Source organism: Tachyglossus aculeatus, chromosome 2 (genome assembly GCF_015852505.1).
Source record: "Tachyglossus aculeatus isolate mTacAcu1 chromosome 2, mTacAcu1.pri, whole genome shotgun sequence".
Classification (NCBI taxonomy): Eukaryota; Metazoa; Chordata; class Mammalia; order Monotremata; family Tachyglossidae; genus Tachyglossus; species Tachyglossus aculeatus.
Window position 1 is genome coordinate 173,739,114 of NC_052067.1, and position 26,667 is coordinate 173,765,780.

At 48.5% G+C, this 26,667-nt stretch overlaps 1 protein-coding gene across 1 annotated transcript in view; it reads left to right on the forward strand.

Annotated features, from left to right (window-relative positions):
• The window catches only part of PLEKHA5 (pleckstrin homology domain containing A5), a 286,100-nt gene that overhangs the window by 113,370 nt on the left and 146,063 nt on the right, over positions 1-26,667 (forward strand). The window contains exons 4-5 of the mRNA XM_038765775.1: positions 19,004-19,087; positions 24,567-24,687. Of these exons, the coding sequence (XP_038621703.1) occupies positions 24,580-24,687 (108 nt within the window). The 5' untranslated portion in view covers positions 19,004-19,087; positions 24,567-24,579. The remainder of the gene's footprint in view (positions 1-19,003; positions 19,088-24,566; positions 24,688-26,667) is intronic.

A 26,667-nucleotide genomic window follows, 5' to 3' on the forward strand; every position in this document is an offset into this window, starting at 1 on the left:
CGGCTCCGCCAATTGTCAGCTGTGTGACTTTGGGCAAGTCACTTAATAATAATAATAATAATGGCATTTGTTAAGCACTTACTATGTGCAAAGCACTGTTCTAAGCGCTGGGGGGATATAACATGATCAGGTTGTCCCACGTGGGGCTCCCGGTCAATCCCCATTTACAGATGAGGTAATTGAGGCTCAGAGAAGTTAAGTGACTTGCCCAAGGTCACACAGCAGACACGTGGCGGAGCCGGGATTCGAACCCATGACCTCCGACTCCAAAGCCCGGGCTCTTTCCACTGAGCCACGCTGCTTCTCTGCTTAACTTCTCTGGGCCTCAGTTACCTCATCTGTAAAATGGGGATGAAGACTGTGACTATCCATGTGGGACAACCTGATCACCTTGTATCCTCCCCAGTACTTAGAACAGTCCTTTGCACATAGTAAGCGCTTAACAAATGCCATTATTTTTATCATTATTATAGCATTAGTATGATTTTATCATCATTCTTTTAGACTGTGAGCCCACTATTGGGTAGGGACTGTCTCTATATATTGCCAACTTGTACTTCCCAAGCGCTTAGTCCAGTGCTCTGCCCACAGTAGGCGCTCAATAAATACGTTTGATGATCATTGTGATTTTTCCTTGCAGACTCGAACTCCCACTGGGAAGTAGAGCTTCCTCCTCCCTGGCCAGGTGCAGGCCTGTGGACTTGGTGGGCAGTCAATTAATTCATTCATTCAGTTGTATTTATTGGGCGCTTACTGTGTGCAGAGCACTGTACTAAGCGCTTGGGACGTTGAAGTCGACAGCATATGGAGAATCATCGGACGGCGTTTAAGGAGCGATTGCCGTGAGCCCAGGACCGGCCGCCGGTTGTCTCTCAGCCCCGGGGAACGTCTCCGGTCGGAGGGCCCCTTGTGCCTTGGGCGAGCTGAGCCACCATTGTCGGGGGTCCAGGCCGGGCCGCTTGGGGAAACAGCCCTCTCTCCGAGGATTGTTTGGACCAGCCGGCCGGGTGGACATCCCCCCCGCCGTGGGATAGGACACAGGAGGAAGAAGGGAAGCAGGGTGAATTTTCTGGAGGACAAGGGGAGCTTTGTCTCTGGCAAACAAGGGCGTGCTTGAAAACGACCCCCATTTTCCGTGATACAGTGGGGTCCTTTCGGCCCCAGGAGTTGGACCGATTCATCGTCATCATCACTGTAGTACTTGTTAAGCGCTTCCTATGGTCCAAGCACTGTTCTAAGCACTGGGGAAGGTACAAGCCAATCAGCTTGGACAGTCCCTGCCCGACGTGGGGCTCACGGTCTCAATCCCCGTTTTACAGATGAGGGAGCTGAGGCGCTGAGAAGTGAAGTGACGAGCCCAAAGTCACACAGCAGACAAGAAGCAGCATGGCCCAGTGGAAAGGGTACGGGCTTTGGATTCAGAGGTCATGGGTTCAAATCCCGGCTCCACCAATTGCCCGCTGTGTGACTTTGGGCAAGTCACTTAACTCCTCTGGCCCTCAGTGACCTCATCTGGAAAGTGGGGATTGAGACTGTGAGCCCGCTGTGGGACAACCCGATCACCTTGTAACCTCCCCAGCGCTTAGAACAGTGCTTTGCGCATAGTAAGCGCTTAATAAATGCCATTATTATTATTATTATTATTATTATAATGTGACGGAGCTGGGATTGGAACCCATGGCCGCACTACCCTCGTTGCCCAGGAAGAAGTAGCCATGTGAGCTCTCAGGGCTGAAAGCGGATTGTCCGGTGCTCTGTCACGAACGCGCCGGGGAAAAATGATCAATTGGCCCATCAGTCAGTTGGTGGTATTTACTGAGCGCTTACCGTGCACAGAGAAATAATAATGATGGTATTTGTTAAGCACTTACTATGTGTCAAGCACTGTTCTAAGCACTGGAGGAGCTACAAGGTAATCAGGTTGTCCCACGTGGGGCTCACAGTATTAATCCCCATTTTACAGATGAGGTAACTGAAGCACAGAGAAGTTAAGTGGCTTGCCCAGGGTCCCACAGCTGACAAGCGGCAGAACCGGGATTAGAACCCACGACCTCTGACTCCCAAGCCCGGGCTCTTTCCACTGAGCCACGCTGCTAAGCTGTTGAGAGGATGGTACGCCAGAGGTGATAGACACGTTCTCTGCCCACAAGGCATCCGGGCAAGGGCACTTCCTGGCCTGGCCTGGCCCATCCGTGAGCCACAATAATAATAATAATAATAATATAATAATAATAATAATAATAATAATGGTATTTGTTAAGTGCTTACTACGTTCAAAGCACTGTTCTAAGCGCTGGTGGGGATACAAGGTGATCAGGTTGTACCACTTGGGGTTCACAGTGTTAATCCCCATTTTACAGGTGAGGTAACTGAAGCACAGAGAAGTTAAGTGGCTTGCCCAAGGTCACACAGCTGACAAGTGGTGGAGCAGGGATTCGAACCCATGGCCTCTGGCTCCCAAGCCCACAAGCTTCCTGTGGGATCGTGGGAGGCGTCCTTTGTGGTTGGTTGGACGGATGGATGGATAGATGGACGGGTGGATGGATGGATGGATGGTCGAGAAGCAGATGATAGAGTTGGATGGTAGAGAAGCAGGTGGCTTAATGGAAAGAGCCCGGGCTTGGGAGTCAGAGGTCATGGGTTCGAATCCCGGCTCTGCCACTTGTCTGCTGTGTGACTTGGGGCAAGTCACTTAACTTCTCTGGGCCTCAGTTCCCTCATCTGTAAAATGGGGGTTAAGACTGTGAGCCCCATGTGGGACAGCCTGATTGCCTTGTAATAATAATAAATAATAATAATAATAATAATAATGTTGGTATTTGTCAAGCGCTTACTATGTGCCAAGCACTGTTCTAAGCGCTGGGGTAGATACAAGTTAATCAAGTTGTCCCACAAGGGGCTCACAGTCTTCATCCCCATTTTCCAGACGAGGGAATGGAGGCCCAGAGAAGTGAAGTGACTTGCCCAAAGTCACACAGCTGACAGGCGGCGGAGCCGGGATTTGAACCCACGACCTCCGACTCCACAGCCCGGGCTCTTTCCACTGAGCCACGCTGCTTCCCCAGCGTATCCAGCCCGGTGGTTTGAACAGTGCTTGGCACATAGTAAGCGCTTAAAAAATGCCATCATTATTATTATTATGGTCAGATGTACGGACTGACGGATGGATGGGTGGATAGATGGGTGAGTGGTTGGCCGGGTGGCCGTCACGTCTCTCTCCGCGTGACAAGTCATTTGCCCGAGGCGAAGTTCAGCAGGGTTGGAGCCACGGCTCGAAGTAGTCTCTTCCTCCCTTCAAGGCCCTGCTGAGAGCTCACCTCCTCCAGGAGGCCTTCCCAGACTGAGCCCCTTCCTTCCTCTCCCCCTCGTCCCCCTCTCCATCCCCCCACATCTTACCTCCCTCCCTTCCCCACAGCACCTGTATATATGGATATATGTTTGTACATATTTTTTTTACTCTATTTATTTAATTTATTTGTACATATCTATTCTATTTTATTTTGTTAGTATGTTTGGTTTTGTTCTCTGTCTCCCCCTTTTAGACTGTGAGCCCACTGTTGGGTAGGGACTGTCTCTATATGTTGCCAATTTGTACTTCCCAAGCGCCTAGTACAGTGCTCTGCACATAGTAAGTGCTCAATAAATACGATTGATGATGATGATGATGATAGTAGAGTGTGGAGCCTCAGAGGGGAAGGCCGGACCAGCCTGGGGGCCAGGGGGTGGGTGGCTTCACTTTCTCCCCGGAGCGTGTCGTTCAACGGGAATGATTCCCGGAGGGATAGGGCTTCACTTTTCCATTAAAATAAAGAAGACAGAAACTGGGTCTTACTTTGTGCAAAGCACCGTTCTAGGTGCTGGGGTAGATACAAGGTAATCAGGTTGTCCCACGCGGGGCTCACAGTCTCCATCCCCATTTTCCAGATGAGGGAACTGAGGCCCAGAGAAGTGAAGTGACTTGCCCGGAGTCACACAGCTGACAAGCGGCGGAGCCGGGATCTGAACCCGTGACCTCCGTCGTGCTTGTTCCTGCCTGTTCCTGGCAGGCCCGGGACACAGACGCGAAGCTCAGCCTCTCCCTTGGAAGCTCGTTGTGAGCAGGGAACGTGTCCTAGTCTTCCCTCCCAAGCGTTTAGTACGATGCTCTCCGCGCAGTAAGCGCTCTGTAAATACCACGGATTGAAATGGCAGCAGGGCCCTGCGTCTCGTAAAGCCCCGGCCTTGCCACTTTGGCCGTCGGCTTTATTTCTGCAGGGGATGGGGGACACTTGTTGCCAATTTTGTTGGCAACTTGTACTTCGCAAGCGCTTAGTACAGTGCTCTGCACACAGTAAGCGCTCAATAAATACGATTGATTGATTGATTGACACCTGGGTTGGCCGTGTGACCTTGGGTACGTGACTTCACTTCTCCGGGCCTTCGATTCCTCATATCTATTCTATTTATTTTATTTTTTTCTTATGTTTGGTTTTGTTCTTTGTCTCCCCTGTTTAGACTGTGAGCCCACTGGTGGGTAGGGACTGTCTCTGTATGTTGCCAATTTGTACTTCCCAAGCGCTTAGTACAGTGCTCTGCACATAGTAAGCGCTCAATAAATACGATTGATGATGGTTGGTAAAATAGGGATGCAGTGCAGCCGAGGGGGTTGACTTAACTCCCGGGCCTGGGAGTCAGTGGGACCTGGGTTCTAATCCCGGCTCCGTCCTTTCTCTGCTGTGTGACCTTGGGCAAGTCGTGTCACTCTTCCGGGCCTCAGTTCCCTCATCTGTAAAATGGGGATTGAGATTGTGAGCCACATGTGAGCCCGTTGTTGGGTAGGGACCATCTGTATGTGTTGCCAACTTGTGCTTCCCAAGCGCTTAGTACAGTGCTCTGCACACAGTAAGTGCTCAATAAATATGATTGAATGAATGAATGAATGTGGGACAGGGACTGTGTCCAACCTAATTTACTTGTATCCACCCCAGCGGTTAGTACAGTGCCTGACACATAATTAAGCGATGAACAAATATCATTATTATTATTATTATTATGATGATGATGATGATGATGATGATGATGAAACAGCATGGCTTAGTTTCAAGAGCCCGGGCTTGGGAGTCAGAGGTCGTGGGTTCTAATCCTGGCTCTGCCACTTGTCAGCTGTGTGACTTTGGGCAAGTCGTGTCACTTCTCTGGGCCTCAGTTCCCTCATCTGTAAAATGGGGATTGAGATTGTGAGCCACATGTGAGCCCGTTGTTGGGTAGGGACCATCTGTATATGTTGCCAACTTGTACTTCCCAAGCACTTAGTACAGTGCTCTGCACCCAGTAAGCGCTCAATAAATATGATTGAATGAATGAATGAATGAAGAATGAATGAATGAATGTGGGACAGGGACTGTGTCCAACCTAATTTACTTGTATCCACCCCAGCGGTTAGTACAGTGCCTGACACATAGTTAAGCGATGAACAAATACCACTATTATTATTATTATTATTATTATGAAACAGCATGGCTTAGTTTCAAGAGCCCGGGCTTGGGTGTCAGAGGTCGTGGGTTCTAATCCTGGCTCTGCCACTTGTCAGCTGTGTGACTTTGGGCAAGTCGTGTCACTTCTCTGGGCCTCAGTTCCCTCATCTGTAAAATGGGGATTGAGATTGTGAGCCACATGTGAGCCCGTTGTTGGGTAGGGACCATCTGTATGTGTTGCCAACTTGTACTTCCCAAGCGCTTAGTACAGTGCTCTGCACACAGTAAGTGCTCAATAAATATGAATGAATGAATGAATGAATGAATGAATGTGAGACAGGGACTGTGTCCAACCTAATTTACTTGTATCCACCCCAGCGGTTAGTACAGTGCCTGACGCATAGTTAAGCGATGAACAAATACCGCTATTATTATTATTATTATTATTATGAAACAGCGTGGCTTAGTTTCAACAGTCCGGGCTTGGGAGTCAGAGGTTGTGGGTTCTAATCCTGGCTCTGCCACTTGTCAGCTGTGTGACTTTGGACAATTCACTTCACTTCCCTGGGCCTCAGTTCCCTCATCTGCCAAATGGGGATGAAGACTCTGCGCCCTACGTGGGGCAACCCGATTGCCTTGTATCTCTCCCAGCGCTTAGAACAGTGCTTGCAACGTAGTAAGTGCTTAAAAAATGCCAACATCATCATTATTATTATTATTATCACACCAGATACTCATCAGACACAGCCCCCGTCCCACACATTGCTTGAATGCATAAATAGTGCTCATTCAGGCAATGATATGGGATTTTAGTGACCCAGTTTCTATCTTCTTTATTTTAATGGAAAAGTGAAGCCCCATCCCTCCGGGAATCATTCCCGTTTAACGACACGCTCCGGAGAAAGTGAAGCCACAGGCCGACTTTATCATTTCTCCCAGAGATTACCAACTCGGAATTCCAAGCGGAGCTCTGTCTGGTTTTTAGGGTTGATTTCAAAGTATCGAGTTGCTGCCGGCAGAACTGCTGACCCGTCGTCATATTTCCTGGTCCCGGATTTGGGAGGGGAGCGGTAAGGAGGGGGGCGGTCTCTATGAATACTTTGAGAGACTCCTCTCCGGAAAAAAAAGCCGTCAAACACGCCTCGACCATAATTTGAGAGGCAGCGTGGCTCAGTGGAAAGAGCTCAGGCTTGGGAGTCAGAAGGTCGAGGGTTCTAATCCTGACTCCGCCGCTTGTCAGCTGTGTGACCTTGGGCACGTCACCTCATTCATTCGTTCAGTTCATTCATTCAATCGCATTTATTGAGCGCCGATGCTCCCCTTTTGATTTCCAGAACGTCCGTTTCTTTGCCTCTCCCCAATGTCATAGTGATGGTATTTAGTGATAGAAGTAATTGTATGAAGTGTTTACTTTGTGCAGAGCACTGTGCAGAGTGCTGGGAAAGAGTCTATCCGGGGTGGGGCGGGGGGAGTATTAGACACCTACCCTGTCTCTGGAGGGGCTCACCATCTGTGAGTGTTATTATTATTATTGTTATAAATCATATTTATTGAGTGCTTACCGATAGCAAGGCGCTGTACTAAGCGCTTGGGAGAGTACAATATTCATTCACTGATTCAGTCGTATTTATTGAGCGCTGACTGTGTGCGGAGCACTGTGCTAAGCGCTTGGGAAGTACAAGTTGGCAACATATAGAGACTTTTAGACTGTGAGCCCACTGTTGGGTAGGGACTGTCTCTATATGTTGCCAATTTGTACTTCCCAAGCGCTTAGTCCAGTGCTCTGCACATAGTAAGTGCTCAATAAATACGATTGATGATGATGATGATGGAGACGGTCCCTACCCAACAACGGGCTCACAGTCTGGAAGGGGGAGACAGACAACAAAACAACACATGGAGACAGGTGTCAAAATCGTCAGAACAAATAGAATTAAAGCTATATGCACATCATTAACAAAATAAGTAGAATAGTAAATATGTACAAGTAATAAATCTGCACATATATATCATTATCATCATCATCAATCGTATTTATTGAGCGCTTACTATGTGCAGAGCACTGTACTAAGTGCTTGGGAAGTACAAATTGGCAACATATAGAGACAGTCCCTACCCAACAGTGGGCTCACAGTCTAAAAGGGGGGGGGGATTATACATATAATCATATATATATATATATATATATATATATGATTGATTGAAGCCAAGAGTGAGGAGTTTTTGCTTGATTCATCGGTTGACAGGCAGCCACTGGAGATTTTTGAGGAGGGGAGTGACATGTCCCTCGTCCCCCTCTCCATCCCCCCCATCTTACCTCCTTCCCCTCCCCACAGCACCCGTATATATGTATATATGTTTGTACATATTTATTACTCTATTTATTTTACTTGTGCGTATCTATTCTATTTATTTTATTTTGTTAGTATGTTTGGTTTTGTTCTCTGTCTCCCCCTTTTAGATTGTGAGCCCACTGTTGGGTAGGGACTGTCTCTATATGTTGCCAACTTGTACTTCCCAAATGCTTAGTACAGTGCTCTGCACACAGTGAGCGCTCAATAAATATGATTGATGATGATGATGCCCAGAGCGTTCCTGCACGAAGATGATCTGGGCAGCAGAGTGAAGTATAGACTGAAGTGGGGAGAGACAGCGTATCTGGGCCTCAGTTCCCTCATCTGTAAAATGAGGATTGAGACTGTGAGCCCCACATGGGACAACCTGATCACTTTGTGACCCCCCCAGTGCTTAGAACAGCGCTTCGCACATAGTAAGCGCTTAACAAATACCATCATTATTATTCTTATTATTTGGGAATGAGACATTTAAAACGCCATCATTTTGAATGTGGTTTTCCTCCTACTTTGGCGGAAAGAAATACAGCAGCGTGGCTCAGTGGAAGGAGCACAGGCTTGGGAGTCAGAGGTCATGTGTTCGAATTCCGGCTCAGCCACTTATCAGCTGTGTGACTTTGGGCAAGTCAGCGCTTAGAACAGGCAGCGCTTAGAACAGTGCTCTGCACATAGTAAGTGCTTAATAAATGCCATTATTATTATTATTACTTATCTCTGTGCCTCAGTTCCCTCATCTTTAAAATGGGGGTTAAGACTGGGAGCCCCCCCCGTGGGACAACCTGATCACCTTGTATCCTCCCCAGCACTTACAACAGTGCTTTGCATGTAGTAAGCGCTTAATAAATGCCATTATTATTATTATTATTATTATTATCAGTAGGCAAAAGCCAAGCTACGCTGTTCCATTCCCTTTTTTTCCCAACTGTTGTTGCGGTTGGCGGGCAGTCTTTTCCTGACTTTTGTTTTCGACGTCTGGGTGGAAGATGATGATGGGTGTCCCGAAAACTCAGTCTTTGGAAAGGGTCACGTCACCAGGGCTGCTTCAGCCTCTGCCCCCGTCCAGTGTTTTCGGGAACTCGGGGGGTGGAGGCTGGGGGCGACGGGCCGCCGCCATCCCCCGGGATTCCCTGCCCGGATTCTCCCGGAATCCCACGGGATCCCGGGAGCGGGGCGGAAGCCAAGAGCCGAAGTTGCTGATGCGGACTTTTCCTCTCCGGCTGTGTGCATTGAGCTTGGCAGCTTCCAAGGGGTCTGATGGAAAACATGTGGCAAGCACGCCTCTGTCTCGTGTGCATGTGTGTGTGTGTGGGGTGTGTGTGTGTGTGTGTGTGTGTGTGTGTGTCCATCCTTGTGTGTGAGTCAGGGGCGGGTACCCGGCCCGGTTCAGGGGACCGGCCTCACCCAAAAGGCGATCGTGCGCTGTTGGTTGTATTTCTTGGGTGCTCACTGTGTGCACAGCACTGCACTATAATAATAATAATAATAATAATAATAATAATGGTATTTGTTAAGCGCTTACTATGTGCAAAGCACCGTTCTAAGCGCCGGGAGATACAAGGTGATCAGGTTGTCCCATGTCGGGCTCACAATCTTAATCCCCACTTTTCAGATGAGGTAACTGAGGCACAGAGAAGTTAATCAATCAATCAGTCGTATTTATTGAGCGCTTACTGTGTGCAGGGCACTGTACTAAGCGCTTGGGAAGCCCAAGTTGGCAACATATAGAGACGGTCCCTACCCAACAGTGGGCTCACAGTCTAAAAAAGTTAAATGACTTAAGCAAAGTCACCCAGCTGACAAGTGGCAGAAGCACGTAGTCTCCCCCTTCTCTTCATTCATTCATTCAGTCGTATTTATTGAGCGCCTACTGTGTGCAGTGCACTGTACTAGGCGCTTGGGAAGCACAAGTTGGCAACATATAGAGACGGTCCCTACCCAACAATGGGCTCACAGTCTGGTCTTCTAGACGATTTTGACACCTGTCTACATGTTTTGTTGTCTGTCTCCCCCTCCTAGACTGTGAACCCGTTGGTGGGTGGGGACCATCTCTATATGTTGCCAACTTGTACTTCCTAAGTGCTTAGTCCAGTGCACTGCACACAGTAGGTGCTCAATAAATACGATTGAATGAATGAATGAATGAACAGAATGAATGAATGAACAGAATGAATGAATGAATAGAAATCTCCAGTGGCTACCAATCAATCTGCGCATTAGTCAGAAACTCCTCACCCTGGGCTTCCAGGCTGTCCATCCATCCCCTCGCCCCCTCCTACCTCCCCTCCCTTCTGTCCTTCTCCAGCCCAGCCCGCACCCTCCGCTCCTCCGCCGCTGATCTCCTCACCGTACCTCGTTCTCGCCTGTCCCGCCATCGACCCCCGGCCCACGTCATCCCCCGGGCCCGGAATGCCCCCAATCCCTCTGCCCATCCGCCAAGCTAGCTCTCTTCCTCCCTTCAAGGCCCTGCTGAGAGCTCACCTCCTCCAGGAGGCCTTCCCAGACTGAGCCCCTTCCTTCCTCTCCCCCTCGCCCCCCTCTCCATCCCCCCCATTTTACCTCCTTCCCTTCCCCACAGCACCTGTATAGATGTATATATGTTTGTACGTATTTATTACTCTATTCATTTTACTTGTACATATTTATTCTATTTATTTGATTCTGTAAATATGTTTGGTTTTGTTCTCTGGCTCCCCCTTCTAGACTGTGGGCCCACTGTTGGGTAGGGACTGTCTCTATATGTTGCCAACTTGTACTTCCCAAGCGCTTAGTACAGTGCTCTGCACACAGTAAGCGCTCAATAAATACAAATGAATGAATGAATGAATGAATGAATGAACAGACACATTCCCCACCCCAGCCAGAGGCTCGGCTGTTTTAAGGCGTCCAGCTTCCTGGTCAGGAGAGACAGGCCGGGGCCGGCGGTATCTGGCCCCAACTGGCTCCAGACGCTTCCCGGGGGTCTTCCCGACATAGTTATCCAGGCCCAATCGCTCCCGCTGCCCAGAAAGTCCTGCGAGTCAACCCCCCATTCATTCATTCATTCATTGTCGTATTTATTGAGCACTTACTGTGCGCAGAGCACTGTACTAAGCCGCCCTCCATTCATTCGGTTCGGATCACGGCTCTGCCGCTCATCTGCAGTGTGACCTTGGGCAAGTCACTTGGCTTCTCTGGGCCTCGGTTCCCTCATCTGGAAAATGGGGATTGAGACTGTGAGCCCCATAGGGGACGGGGACTGTGTCCAACCCCGTTTGCTTGTATCCACCCCAGCGCTCAGTACAGTGCTTGGCACACAGTAAGTGCTTAACAAATGCCATCATCATTCATTGATTCATTCAGTCGTATTTATTGAGCGCTTACTGTGTGCAGAACCCTGTACTAAGCGCTTGGGGACTGTGTCCAAACTGAGTAGATTGTAACTACCCCAGTGCTTAGTACAGTGCTTGGCACATAGTAAGCACTTAGCAAATGCCATAAAAAGAATAGCAATGGCCAAGCTTTTAGACTGTGAGCCCACTGTTGGGTAGGGACTGTATATGTTGCCAACTTGTACTTCCCAAGCGCTTAGTACAGTGCTCTGCACACAGTAAGCACTCAATAAATACGATTGATTGATTGATGTACAGGTTGGCAACATATAGAGACGGTCCCTACCCATCAACGGGCTCACAGTCTAGAAGACCGTGATAATAATTATAGAGCACTGTACTATAATTGGGGGAAGTAGTGTGGCTCAGTGGAAAGAGCACGTGCTTTGGAGTCAGAGGTCAGGGGTTCAAATCCCGGCTCCGCCAATTGTCAGCTGTGTGACTTTGGGCAAGTCACTTAACTTCTCTGGGCCTCAGTAAAATGACTCTGACTCCAAAGCCCGGGCTCTTTCCACTGAGCCCGGTAAAATGGGTAAAATCCATCGGTAAAATGGGGATAATAATAATAACAATAATGACATTTATTAAACACTTACTATGTGCAAAGCACTCTTCTAAGCTCTGGGGAGGTTACAAGGCAATCAGGTTGTCCCACAGGGGGTTCACAGTCTTAATCCCCATTTGACAGATGAGGGAACTGGGGCCCAGAGAAGTGAAGTGACTTGCCCAAAGTCACACAGCTGACAAGCGGCGCAGCCGGGATTCGAACCCGTGACCTCTGACTCCAAAGCCCATGCTCTTTCCACTGAGCCACGCTGCTTCTCTATGAAGACCGTGAGCCCCCTCTGGGACAACCTGATCCCCTTGTAACCTCCCCAGCGCTTAGAACAGTGCTCTGCACATAGTAAGCGCTTAATAAATGCCACCATCATTATTATTATTATCGCTAAGCACTTGGGAGAGTACAATACAACAATAAACAGTGACATTCCCTGCCCACAACGGGCTTTAAGTCTAGAAGGGGGAGACAGACAGCAATACAAGTCAATAAAATGAGAGATCTCGACATAAGAGCCGTGGGGCTGGGAGGGGGGGTGAGCCCACTGTGAGCCCACTGTTGGGTAGGGACTGTCTCTATATGTTCCCAAGCGCTTAGTACAGTGCTCTGCACACAGTAAGCGCTCAATAAATACGATTGATTGATTGATTGGGGAAAGGGAACGAGTCAGGGGGACGTAGAAGGGAGCGGGAGATGAGGAAAAGTGGGGTTTAGTCAGGGAAGGCCTGCTGGGGGAGACGGGCTTTCGATGAGGCTTTGGAGGTGGGGACCAAGTGCCCGGTGGGGGCCTGACAGTAGTCCGGACGAAGCGCTGAGAAGAAGAGCTTCCCCGGGGCGCCCACCCACTGGCCCAGACCCAAAGGGGCGGAGAGGCCAACCCGAGAAGCCTCCTTGATCTCTCAAGGATCTCTTGCGAAGCAGCGTGGCTCAGCAGAAAGAGCCCGGGCTCTGGAGTCAGAGGTCATGGGTTCAAATCCCGGCTCCGCCAACTCTCAGCTCTGTGACCTTGGACAACTCACCTAACTTGTCTGTGCCTCAGTACCTCATCTGGAAAATGGGGATCAAAACTGTGAGCGAGCCCCCCCCCCCGCCTTGCGGGACAACCTGATCACCTTGTAACCTCCCCAGCGCTTAGAACTGCTTAGAGAAGCAGCGTGGCTCAGCGGAGTGAGCCCGGGCTTTGGAGTCAGAGGTCCTGGGTTCGAATCCCGGCTCCACTAATTGTCAGCTGTGTGTCCTTGGGCAAGTCACTTGACTTCTCTGTGCCTCAGTTACCTCACCTGTAAAATGGGGATTGACTGTGAGCCCCATGGGGGACAACCTGATCGCCTTGTAACCTCACCAGCGCTTAGAACGGTGCTTTGCACATAGTAAGCGCTTAATAAATGTCATTATTATTATCATTATTATTGTTATTATTATTATTACAGAACTGTGCTTTGCACCTAGTAACCGCTTAACAAATACCATCATTATTATTACTATGTGTTGCCAATTTGTACTTCCCAAGCACTTAGTACAGTGCTCTGCACATAGTAAGCGCTCAATAAATACGATTGATTGATTGATTGATTGATTATTATTATTGTTATCTGTCGAGCGATTGATCGGTCAAATTTACAGATTCCACCAACCCCATGGGCTTGTACTTTCCCAAGCCCTTCGTCCAGTGTCCTGCACACAATTAGCGCTCAATACATACCATCGATCGATCGATTGATTGTTTATATTGATGCTATTGATGCCTGTTGGCTTGTTTTGATGTCCGTCTCCCCCCTTCTAGACTGTGAGCTTGGTGTGGGCAGAGATTGTCCCTTTTTGTTCCTGAATTTTGCTTTCCAAGTGTTTAGTACAGTGCTCTGCACGCAGGAATCGCTCAGTAAATACGACTGAATGACGCATGGTTCAGTGGAAGGAGCACGGGCTTTGGAGTCAGAGGCCATGGGTTCAAATTCCGGCTCCGCCACTTGTCAGCTGGGTGACTTTGGGCAAGTCACTTCACTTCTCTGGGCCTCAGTTACCTCATCTGGAGAATGGGGTTGAAGACTGTGAGCCCCCCGTGGGACAACCTGATCACCTTGTAAACTCCCCAGCGCTTAGGACAGTGCTTTGCACATAGTAAGCACTTAATAAATGCTATTATTATTATTATTATTATTAATGGACAGAGTGTAAGCATATCACTCAGTCAAGTCAATGGTATATATTGAGCGCTTACTGGGTGCAGAGCACTGGCCTAACCTCTTTGTGGGTACGACATGACATTATACCAGATATGTTTCCCACCCACAGTGAGCTTACAGTCCTCTGACCTTGAGGGGTCAACGGGAAGGAGTCAGAAGGACCTGGGTTCGAATTCCGGCTCGGCCGCTCGTCTGCTGGGTGACCTTGAGCAAGTCGTTTCACTTCTCGGCCCCTTAGTCTCCTCAACTGTACAGTGGCGATTCAGTACTTAGATTGTGATCAATCAATCAATCAATCGTATTTATTGAGCGCTTACTGTGTGCAGAGCACTGTACTAAGCACTTGGGAAATACAAGTTGACAACATATAGAGACAGTCCCTACCCAACAGATGGGGACTGGGTGCAACCTGAGTAGCTTAATAATAATGATAATAATGACAATAATAATAAGAAATATAGTATTTGTTAAGTGCTTACTATGTGCCGAGCACTGTTCTAAACACTGGGGTAGATACAAGGTAATCAGGTTGTCCCACAGGGAGCTCATAGTTTTAATCCCCATTTTACAGACAAGGTAACTGAGGCCCAGGGAAGTGGCTAGTCCCCCTTTTAGACTGTGAGCCCACTTTTGGGTAGGGACCGTCTCTAGATGTTGCCAACTTGTACTTCCCAAGCGCTTAGTACAGTGCTCTGCACACAGTAAGCGCTCAATAAATACGATCGATGATGATGATGATGAAGCGGCTTATAATGATGGCATTTATTAAGCGCTTACTATGTGCAAAGCACTGTTCCAAGCGCTGGGGAGGTTACAGGGCGATCAGGTTGTCCCACAGGGGGCTCGCGGTCAACCCCCATTTTCCAGATGAGGGAACTGAGGCGCAGAGAAGTGAAGTGACTTGCCCAGAGTCACACAGCAGACAAGTGGCGGAGCCGGGATTAGATCCCAAATCCTCGGACTCCCAAGCGTGTGCTCTTTCCACCGAGCCTCGCTGCTTCCCCAAGATGGGGTCTCTACCCTGGTGCTTAATATAGGGCCCGACACACAGTAGGCACCTAACTAATACCATAACAGTTTTTGGCAAATTGGGAGAGTTTGGGGGTGACAACGAGAACCCCAGCTCGGGGGACGAAGGGTCCCTCGGAGCCCCAGGCAAGTCCAGGTAGCGCTCGTGGGTGTGGGAGCTGTGCAGAGCCAGGGGGGTCCGGTGGGAATATTTTATCGCCGGAAAAACGTTCTCCGTGTCCTTGTTTCCTTGGAAACCCGAAGGCAGGGCAGGGAGAGGCCGGAGCTTCGCTCTCGGGGTCCGGGGGAGACACGGTTAGATTTGGATGGCCGGGGCGCGAGGAAGCCAGCCGCTTTGGGGGTGTAGCCTTTTCCACGTCTTGGAAAAAAAGCACCAGGGCCCGGCGCCCTGCATCCGGGAAGCGGGAATGGATCGATGGGTGTCTGTTACTGTGTGCAAAACACTGTACTAAGCGCTTCGAAAGTCCAATGCAGCAACAGATAGAGACGATCCCTACCCAACGGTGGGCTCACAGGCTAGAAGAGGGGGAGACAGACAACAAAACGAAACGAGTAAACAGGATAAGCTCAGAAGAAAGGAAAGGGCCTGTTTCTGCCCCTCAGGATTTACAACCCAGGGGAGGAAATCAGCCCTTAATGGGATTGTATATATGTTTGTACATATTTATTTCTCTATTTATTTATTTATTTATTTTACTTGTACATATCTATTCATTTTATTTTCTTGGTATGTTTGGTTTTGCTCTCTGCCTCCCCCTTTTAGACTGTGAGCCCACTGTTGGGTAGGGACCGTCTCTGTATGTTGCCAATTTGTACTTCCCAAGCGCTTAGTACGGTGCTCTGCACATAGTAAGCGCTCAATAAATACGATTGATGATGATGACGATGTGACCCCCACTTCTCCTTTCCTCAGTTCCCCTACCTTTGCTTCCCTGACACCACACCCTCCCACCTCCGCCGATTCCCGGCTAATTGGGCTCGGCCTCGGCCCGTGCTCAGACCAGTCAATCAATCAATCAGTCGTATTTATTGAGCGCTTACTGTGTGCAGAGCACTGGACTAAGCACTTGGGAAGTACAAGTTGGCAACAGAGGGGCCTCCACCGTGGAGGAGAGAGCCTGGCCCGCTCTATCCTTATTATTTCAATAATAATAATAGTATTAAGCGCCTACTACGTACAAAGCCCTGTTCTAAGCGCTGAAGGGATACCAGGTGTTCAGGTTGTCCCAGGTGGGGCTCACAGTCTCAATCCCTATTTTATAGATGAGGGAACTGAGGCACAGAGAAGGTAAGTGACTTGCTGCCCAAAGTCACACAGCTAACAAGTGGCGGAGCTGGGATTAGAACCCACGACCTCTGACTTCCAAGCCTGGGATCTTTCCACTAAGCCATCTGCTTCTCTACCATCCATCCATCCGTCCGTCCATCCGTCCGTCCTTCCGTCCGTCCGCCCACCCATAAAGGATAATAATAATAATAATAATAATAATGGCATTTATTAAGCGCTTACTATGTGCAGAGCCCTGTTCTAAGCGCTGGGGAGGTTACAAGGTGATCAGGTGGTCCCACAGGGGGCTCACATTCTTAACCCCCATTTTACAGATGAGGTAACTGAGGCCCAGAGAATCAATCAATCAATCGTATTTATTGAGCGCTTACTATGTGCAGAGCACTGTACTAAGCGCTTGGGAAGTACAAATTGGCGACACATAGAGACAGTCCCTACCCAACAGTGGGCTCACAGTCTAAAAGGGGGAGACAGAGAACAGAACCAAACATACCAACAAAATAAAATAAATAGGATAGAAATGTACAAGTTAAATAAATAAATAAATAAATAGAGTAATAAATATGTTTATTCAGAGAAGTTAAGTGACTTGCCCAAAGTCACACAGCTGACAATTGGCGGAGCTAGGATTTGAACCCATGACCTCGGACTCCAAAGCCCGGGCTCTCTCCACTGAGCCACGCTGCCTCCCACGATCCCACAGGAAGCTTGTGGCTCACGGATGGGCCAGGCCAGGAAGTGCCCTTGCCTGGGTACCTTGTGGGCAATCAATCAATCAATCAATCAATCGTATTTATTGAGCGCTTACTGTGTGCAGAGCACTGTACTAAGCGCTTGGGAAGTACAAGTTGGCAACGTATAGAGACAGTCCGTACCCAACAGTGGGCTCACAGTCTAAAAGGGGGCAGAGAACTTGTCTATCACCTCTGGCGTACCGTCCTCTCAACAGTTTAGCAGCGTGGCTCAGTGGAAAGAGCCCGGGCTTTGGAGTCGGAGGTCATTGGTTCAAACCCTGGCTCCGCCAGTTGTTAGCTGTGTGATCTTGGGCAAGTCACTTCACGTCTCTGTAACTCAGTTCCCTCATCTGTAAAATGGGGATGAAGACTGTGAGCCCACCGAGGGACAACCTGATCACCTTGTAACCTCCTTAGCGCTTAGAACATTGCTTTGCACATAGCCCTTAACAAATGCCATTATTATTATTATTATTATTCTCTGGGCCTCAGTGACCTCATCTGGAAAATGGGGATGAAGACTGTGAGCCCACCGAGGGACAACCTGATCACCTTGTAACCTCCTTAGCGCTTAGAACATTGCTTTGCACATAGCCCTTAACAAATGCCGTTATTATTATTATTATTCTCTGGGCCTCAGTGACCTCATCTGGAAAATGGGGATGAAGACTGTGAGCCCACCGAGGGACAACCTGATCACCTTGTAACCTCCTTAGCGCTTAGAACATTGCTTTGCACATAGCCCTTAACAAATGCCATTATTATTATTATTATTCTCTGGGCCTCAGTGACCTCATCTGGAAAATGGGGATGAAGACTGTGAGCCCACCGAGGGACAACCTGATCACCTTGTAACCTCCTTAGCGCTTAGAACATTGCTTTGCACATAGCCCTTAATAAATGCCATTATTATTATTATTATTCTCTGGGCCTCAGTGACCTCATCTGGAAAATGGGGATGAAGACTGTGAGCCCACCGAGGGACAACCTGATCACCTTGTAACCTCCCTAGCGCTTAGAACAGTGCTTTGCACATAGTAAGCGCTTAATAAATGCCATCATTATTATTATTATTATTATTATTATTCTCTGGGCCTCAGTGACCTCATCTGGAAAATGGGGATGAAGACTGTGAGCCCCACATGGGGCAACCTGATTCCCTTGTATCTACCTCAGTGCTTAGAACAGTGCTTGGCACATAGTACGTTCATAACAAATACCATCATCATCATCATCATCAGGTCAGATACCGTCCCTGTCCCACCGAGGGCTCACGAATCTCTGTTCAACACTATTGTCTGCTGTGTGGCCTTGGGAGAGTCACTTCACTTCTCTGGGCCTCAGTTCCCTCTCTGTAAAACGGGGATTGTGCAAATCAGTTTGCTTATACCCACCCCAGTGCTTAGTACAGTGCTTGACACACAGTAAGCGCATAAAAAATACCCCCAAAACTTACATTTATAAGTATATCTTCCATTTGTTTATTTATTCACTCACGTATATTAATGAGCGTCTCCGACTCTTGACTGTGAGCTCGTTGCGGGCCGGGAACGTGTCTGGTTTTTGTTCTCTTGGGCTCTCCCGAGTGCTCAGTACAGTGCTTTGCATCATCATCATCATCATCATCAATCATATTTATTGAGCGCTGACTATGTGCAGAGCACTGTACCAAGCGCTTGGGAAGTACAAATTGGCAACAGCTAGAGACAGTCCCTACCCAACAGCGGGCTCACAGTCTGAAAGGGGGAGACAGAGAACAAAACCAAACATACTAACAAAATAAAATAAATAGAATAGATATGTACAAATAAAATAAATAAATAAATAGAGTAAAAAATGTGTACAAACATATATACAAGTGAATATATACTTTGCACACAGGAAGCGGTCAATAAGTACAACTGAACGAATGAATGAATGAAAGACCATGATTATTATTATTATTATTATCGTTATTATCATTATTATTTGCCTGAAATGGACTGACCCTGGGGCCAAGGGACTACTGAACTACTTTTCTCTTCCGTCCTTCCAGTCACAATGAGCGGAAAGTGAGCTGCAGACATCCCATCTCGGGCCAGCCCTCCCAGGACAACTGCATCTTCGTCGTCAATGAACAGTAAGTTTCCCCTTCCCAACCCCAAAGCACTTAAAGAGGCAGCGTGGCTCAGTGGAACGAGCCCGGGCTTGGGAGTCAGAGGTCGTGGGTTCAAATCCCGGCTCTGCCACTGGTCAGCTGGGTGACTTTGGGCAACTCACTTCACTTCTCTGGGCCTCAGTTCCCTCATCTGTAAAATAAATGGGGATGAAGACTGTGAGCCCCCTGTGGGACAACCTGATCACCTTGGAACCTCCCCAGCGCTTAGAACAGTGCTTTGCACATAGTAAGCGCTTAATAAATGCCGTCATTATTATTATGATTATTACCCAGCGCTTAGAACAGTGCTTGACACATAGTAAGAGCTTAATAAATACCATTATTATTAGTATACAGACTGAGCCCCTTCCCTCCTCTCCCCCTCGTCCCCCTCTCCATCCCCCCATCTTACCTCCTTCCCTTCCCCACAGCACCTGTATATATGTATATATGGTTGTACATATTTATTACTCTATTTATTTATTTATTTATTTATTTTACTTGTACATTTCTATCCTATTTATTTTATTTTGTTGGTATGTTTGGTTCTGTTCTCTGTCTCCCCCTTTTAGACTGTGAGCCCACTGTTGGGTAGGGACTGTCTCTATGTGTTGCCAATTTGTACTTCCCAAGCGCTTAGTACAGTGCTCTGCACATAGTAAGCGCTCAATAAATACGATTGATTGATTGATTGGTTAGTATGTCCACATCCGTCATTTTCTTTATTTGTATTAAAGAGGAGCAGCGTGGCTCAGTGGACAGAGCCCGGGCTTTGGAGTCAGAGGTCATGGGTTCGAGTTCCGGCTCCGCCACATGTCTGCTGTGTGACCTTGGGCAAGTCACTTAACTTCTCGGAGTCTCAGTCACCTCGTGTAAAATGGGGATGATTGTGAGCCCCAAGCAGGACAACCAGATCACCTTGTATCCCCCCAGCGCTTAGAACAGTGCTTTGCACATAGTAAGCGCTTAACAAATGCCATTATTTGTTTTATTTTATTTTTATTACTGTCTGTCTCCCCCTCCCCCAGGCTGTAAGCTTGCTGTGGGCAGGGAATGTCTCTGTTCATTGTTGAATTGTACTTTCTCAATTGCTTAGCACAGTCCTGGGAGAAGCAGCCTGGCCTAGTGGCAAGAGCCCAGGCTTGGGAGTCAGAGGTTGTGGGTTCTAATTCCGCCTCCACCACTAATCGGCTGTGTGACCTTGGGCAAGTCACTTCACTTCTCTGTGCCTCAGTTCCCTCATCTGTAAAATGGGGATTGAGACCGCGAGCCCCACGTGGGACAACCTGATTACCTTGTATCTCCCCCAGCGCTTAGAACAGTGCTTGGCACATAGTAAGCGCTTAACAAATGCCATCATTATTATTATTATTATAATGGTCCGCTCACAGTAAGCGCTCAATAAATACAAGCGAATGGAAGCAAGCGGCCGGATCGGCCTGGAGTCAGAGTTTTGCCTTTGTTTCTCTATCGCTGACGAGGAGAGTTTGTCAAGTCGTGTGCCCAGCCCTGTGCTAAATGCTGGGGTGGATGTAAGATAAACATTGAGATAAACATCACATTGAGAAGCAGCGTGGCTCAGTGGAGAAGAGCCCGGGCTTTGGAGTCAGAGGTCATGGGTTCAAAGCCCGGCTCTGCCAATTGTCAGCTGTGTGACTTTGGGCAAGTCACTTCACTTCTCTGGGCCTCAGTTACCTCATCTGGAAAATGGGGATTGAGACTGTGAGCCCCACGTGGGACAACCTGATCACCTTGTAACCTCCCCAGCGCTTAGAACAGTGCTTTGCACATAGTAAGCGCTTAATAAATGCCATCATTATTATTATTATTATAAACAGAGAAGCTGCGTGGCCTGTGGAGAAGAGCCCGGGCCTGGGATTCAGCGGACTTGGATTCTCAGGCCGGGGCCGGAGGGGTCCGGCCTTAGGAAAAATAAGGAACAAATAAGGAATTTAGAGTATAGAATTTAGAGCTGTATCCATACGTGCCGTGGGATTGGGAGTGGAGAGAATCCGGAGCGTCCAGCGGTCACAAATTGACGAAGTGCAAAGATAATAATAATAATAATAATAATAATGGCATTTATTAAGCGCTTACTATGTGCAAAGCACTGTTCTAAGCACTGGGGAGGTGACAAGGTGATCAGGTTGTCCCCCGGGGGGCTCACAGTTTTAACCCCCATTTTACAGATGAGGGAACTGAGGCACAGAGAAGTGAAGTGACTTGCCCAAAGGCACCCAGCTGACAGTTGGCGGTGCCGGGATTTGAACCCATGACCTCCGACTCCAAAGCCCCGGCTCTTTCCACTGAGCCACGCTGCTTCTGTAATGACGCAGGCGGGGGAAGACCTCTTGGAAGAGACGGGACCCGAGCAAAGCCCACTGTTGGGTAGGGACCGTCTCTATATGTTGCCAACTTGGACTTCCCAAGCGCTTAGTACAGTGCTCTGCACACAGTAAGCGCTCAATAAATACGATTGATTGATTGATTGACTCTGGATGGGAAGGGAATTCCAAGCCAGGGAGAGGACGTGGGAAAGGGGTCGGTGGCGAGGTAGACGAGGCGGTCCGTCAATCAGTTGCTTTTATTGATGACCGGACTGTGAGCCCGTTGTTGGGTAGGGATTGGCTCTGTTGCTGAATTGTGCTTTCCAAGCGCTTAGTACAGTGCTCTGCACACAGTAAGGGCTCAGTAATATGATTGAATGAATGAATTTATCGAGCACTTACTGTGTGCAGAGCACTGTACTAAGCGCATGGGAGAGTACATTAAAGCAGGGACTGTCTCTATATATTGCCAACTTGTACTTCCCAAATGCTTAGTACAGTGCTCTGCACACAGTAAGTGCTCAATAAATATGATTGAATGAATGAGTTTATTGAGCACTTACTGTGTGCAGAGCACTGTACTAAGCGCATGGGAGAGTGCATTAAAGCAGGGACTGTCTCTATATGTTGCCAACTTGTACTTCCCAAGGGCTTAGTACAGTGCTCTGCACACAGGAAGCGCTCAATAAATACGATTGATGATTCCCTGCCCACAGAGAGCTGACAGTCTAGAGGGGTAGACTAATATAAATAAATAGATTACAGATGTATATATAGCACTGTGAGGTGAGGAGGTGATTGAGGCCCAGAAAAGTGAGAGATTGAGCCCCCTCCTTCCTCTCTCCCTCCTCCCCCTCCCCATCCCCCCGTCTTACCTCCTTCCCCTCCCCACAGCACCTCTATACATTTATATATGTTTGTACATATTTATTACTCTATTTATTTATTTTACTTGTACATATTTATTCTATTTATTTTAGCTTGTTAATATGTTTTGTTTTGTTGTCTGTCTCCCCCTTCTCGACTGTGAGCCCGCTGTTGGGTAGGGACCGTCTCTGTATGTTGCCAACTTGTACTTCCCAAGCGCTTAGTACAGTGCTCTGCACACAGTAAGCGCTCAATACATACGAATGAATGAATGAGGGGGCGATGAATAAAGGGGTGGGGAAGGGAGTGGGAGAAGAGGAAAGGAAGGCTTAGTCATGGAAGGCCTCCTGGAGGAGATGGGCCTTCAATAAGGCTTTGAAGCGGGGAAGAGTCACTGTCTGTGGGATTTGAGGCGGGAGGGCGTTCCTGGCCAGAGGCAGGACGTGGGCCGGTGGTCAGGCGAGAAGGAGGCCCCGTGAGGAGGTGAGCGGCGGCAGAGGAGCGGAGGGGGCCGGCCGGGCTGGAGAATCAATCAATCAATCAATCAATCAATCAATCATATTTATTGAGCGCTTACTGTGTGCAGAGCACTGGACTAAGTGCTTAGACTGTGAGCCCACTGTTGGGTAGGGACTGTCTCTCTATGTTGCCAACTTGTACTTCCCAAGCGCTTAGTACAGTGCTCTGCACACAGTAAGCACTCAATAAATACGATTGATGATGATGATACTAAGCGCTTGGGAAGTGCAAGTCGGCAACACATAGAGGCAATCCCTACCCAACATTGGGCTCACAGTCTAGAAGGGGGAGACAGACAACAAAACCAAACATACTAACAAAATGAAATAAATAGAACAGATATGTCCAAGTAAGATAAATAAATGAATAAATAGAGTAATAAATACATACAAACATATATACATATATACAGGAGAAGCTAGATCTCTTCCTCCTTTCAAGGCCCTACTGAGAGCTCACCTCCTCCAGGAGGCCTTCCCTGACTGAGCCCCTTCCTTCCTCTCCCCCTCGTCCCCCTCTCCATCCCCCCCCCCAATCTTACCTCCTTCCCTTCCCCACAGCACCTGTATATATGTATATATGTTTGTTCATATTTATTACTCTATTTATTCATCTGTCTTGTACATATCTATTCTATTTATTTTATTTTGTTAGTATGTTTGGTTTTGTTCTCCGTCTCCCCCTTTTAGACTGTGAGCCCACTGTTGGGTAGGGATTGTCTCTATATGTTGCCAACTTGTACTTCCCAAGCGCTTAGTCCAGTGCTCTGCACACAGTAAGCGCTCAATAAATACGATTGATTGATTGATTGTTCTCCATCTCCCCCTTTTAGACTGTGAGCCCACTGTTGGGTAGGGACCGTCTCTATATGTTGCCAACTTGTACTTCCCTAGGGCTCAGTCCAGCTCTCTGCACACAGTAAGTGCTCAATAAATACGATTGATGATGATGATGATGATGATGATGACTGTCTCTATATGTTGCCAACTTGCACTTCCCAAGCGCTTAGTCCAGCGCTCTGCACACAGTAAGCGCTCAACCAATACGATTGATTCATTGATTGATTGAGAAGGACAGAAGGGAGGTGAGGTAGGCCGGCCCACGTCATCCCCCGGGCCTGGAATGCCCTCCCTCTGCCCATCCGCCAAGCTAGCTCTCTTCCTCCCTTCAAGGCCCTACTGAGAGCTCACCTCCTCCAGGAGGCCTTCCCACACTCATCTCCCTCTTTCCTCTCCCCCTCGTCCCCCTCTCCATCCCCCCATCTTACCTCCTTCCCTTCCCCACAACACCTGTATATATGTATATATGTTTGTACATATTCATTACTCTATTTATTCATTTATTTTACTTGTACATATCTATTCTATTTTATTTTGTTAGTATGTTTGGTTTTGTTCTCTGTCTCCCCCTTTTAGACTGTGAGCCTGCTGTTGGGTAGGGACTGTCCCTATATGTTGCCAACTTGTACTTCCCAAGCGCTCAGTCCAGTGCTCTGCACACAGTAAGCGCTCAATAAATACGATCGATGCTGATGATGACCGTCTCTATCTGTTGCCAACTTGTACTTCCCAAGCGCTCTGCACACAGTAAGCGCTCAGTCAATGCGATTGATCGATCGATCGATTGATTGAGAAGGACAGAAGGGAGGTGAGGTAGGAGGGGGCGAGGGGATGGGTGAATAGGAAGGGCGGGTGGGCTACCAGGTGGGCGCCCTGTAGGCGTGGCGCTCTGACCCGTTGTTCTTCCAGGTCAGGCCCCACCATGAGCGCGGGCGAGAAGAAGGAGCGGCCCAGCAGCCTCCTCAGCGAAGCCTCCAACTACAACCTCAGTTCGGACTACGCCGCCCACCCTGTCAGCCCCGTGGCCAGGGTGAGTCCCCCCCAACCTCGGCCCGCCCCCCCGGCCCGCGCGGATCCCGGGGCCGTTTCGCCCCCGAGCAACCCAGTTCGTTAGCCCCAAGAGCCCGGGCTTGGGAGTCCCAGGTCGTGGGTTCAAATCCCGCCTCCTCCACTTGTCAGCCGTGTGGCTTCGGGCGACTCACTTCCCTTCTCTGCGCCTCGGTGACCTCATCGGAGAAATGGGCACTAAGACCGGGAGCCCCCGTGGGACAACCCGGTGACCTTGTATCTACCTCGGAGCTTAGAACAGGGCTTGGCACATAATAAGTGCTCAACCCAAGCGCTTAGTGCAGTGTTCCATCATCATCATCAATCGTATTTATTGAGCGCTTACTATGTGCAGAGCACTGTACTAAGCGCTTGGGAAGTACAAGTTGGCAACATATAGAGACAGTCCCTACCCAACAGTGGGCTCACAGTCTAAAAGGGGGAGACAGAGAACAAAACCAGACGTACTAACAAAATAAAATAAATAGGATAGATATGTACAAGTAAAATAAATAGAGTAATAAATATGTACAAACATATATGCATATATACAGGTGCTGTGGGGAAGGGAAGGAGGTAAGATGGGGGGGATGGAGAGGGGGACGAGGGCTCCACACACAGTAAGCGCTCAATAAATACGATTGAATGAATGAATGAATGAATGTTTCCAGCTTGTACTTCCCAAGCGCTTAGTACAGTGCTCCGCACACAGTAAGCACTCAATAAATGCGATTGAATGAATGAATGAATGAACAGATCCCGTCATTTAACCCAGAGAAGCAGGGTGGCCTAGTGGATAGCGCCCGGGTCTGAGAGGCAGGAGGTCGTGGGTCCTAATTCCAGCCCCACCGCTTGTCTGCTGGGTGACCTTGGTCGAGTCACTTCACTCCTCTTGGCCTCATAATAATAATAATAATAATGATAGCATTTATTAAGTGCTTACTATGTGCAAAGCACTGTTCTAAGCGCTGGGGAGGTTACATGGTGATCCGGTTGTCCTACGGGGGGCTCACAGTCTTAACCCCCATGAGGGAACTGAGGCACAGAGGAGTTAAGTGACTTGCCCAAAGTCACACAGCTGGTAATCGGCAGAGCCGGGATTTGAACCCATGGCCTCTGACTCCAAAGCCCGGGCTCTTTCCACTGAGCCATGCTGCCCAAGCCAGGCTCTTTCCACTGAGCTATGCTGCTTCTTTGTTAAACACTTACTATGTGCAAAGCACCGTTCTAAGCGCTGCGGGGGGATACAAGGCGATCGGGTTGATCACAGGCTTCATCCTCATTTTCCAGATGAGGGAACTGAGGTCCAGAGAAGGGAAGTGACTTGCCTAAAGTCACACAGCTGACAAATGGTGGAGCCGGGATTAAAACCCATGACCTCATTTACCCCATCTGGAAAATGGGGATTGAGACTGTGAGCCCTACATGGGACAGGGACTGTATCCACCCCGGCGCTTAGTTCATCGCCTGGCACGTAGTAAGCGCTTAACAACCACCGCCATCACTATTATTTGTCCATGGCAGCCGGATGCCCACCGATTGCACTGCGGATGGGAAGGCCGGGGGGCATCGAAGGGTGTGAAAGGCAAGACCACTCATTCAATCGTAGTTATTCAGTCGTATTTATTGAGCGCCTACTGTGTGCAGGGCACCGTCGTGGGCCTTCGACAAGAATGTGGCTTCCCTCTTCCCACCTTGCCCGTTTGGGATTTAGTACGCCCCCGGGCATCATCATCATCATCATCAATCGTATTTATTGAGCGCTTACTATGTGCAGAGCACTGTACTAAGCACTTGGGGCATGGCCCCGTGGCATCCAATCAGTCACTCAGTCAGTCATATTTATTGAACAAATTATAATAATAACAATTATGGTGTTTGTTAAGCGCTTAAATACAAATGAACGAATGAGTGACGGGAAGACCAAGAGAGTTGTGGGTACAGAGGTGGAAGATGTCAGTTA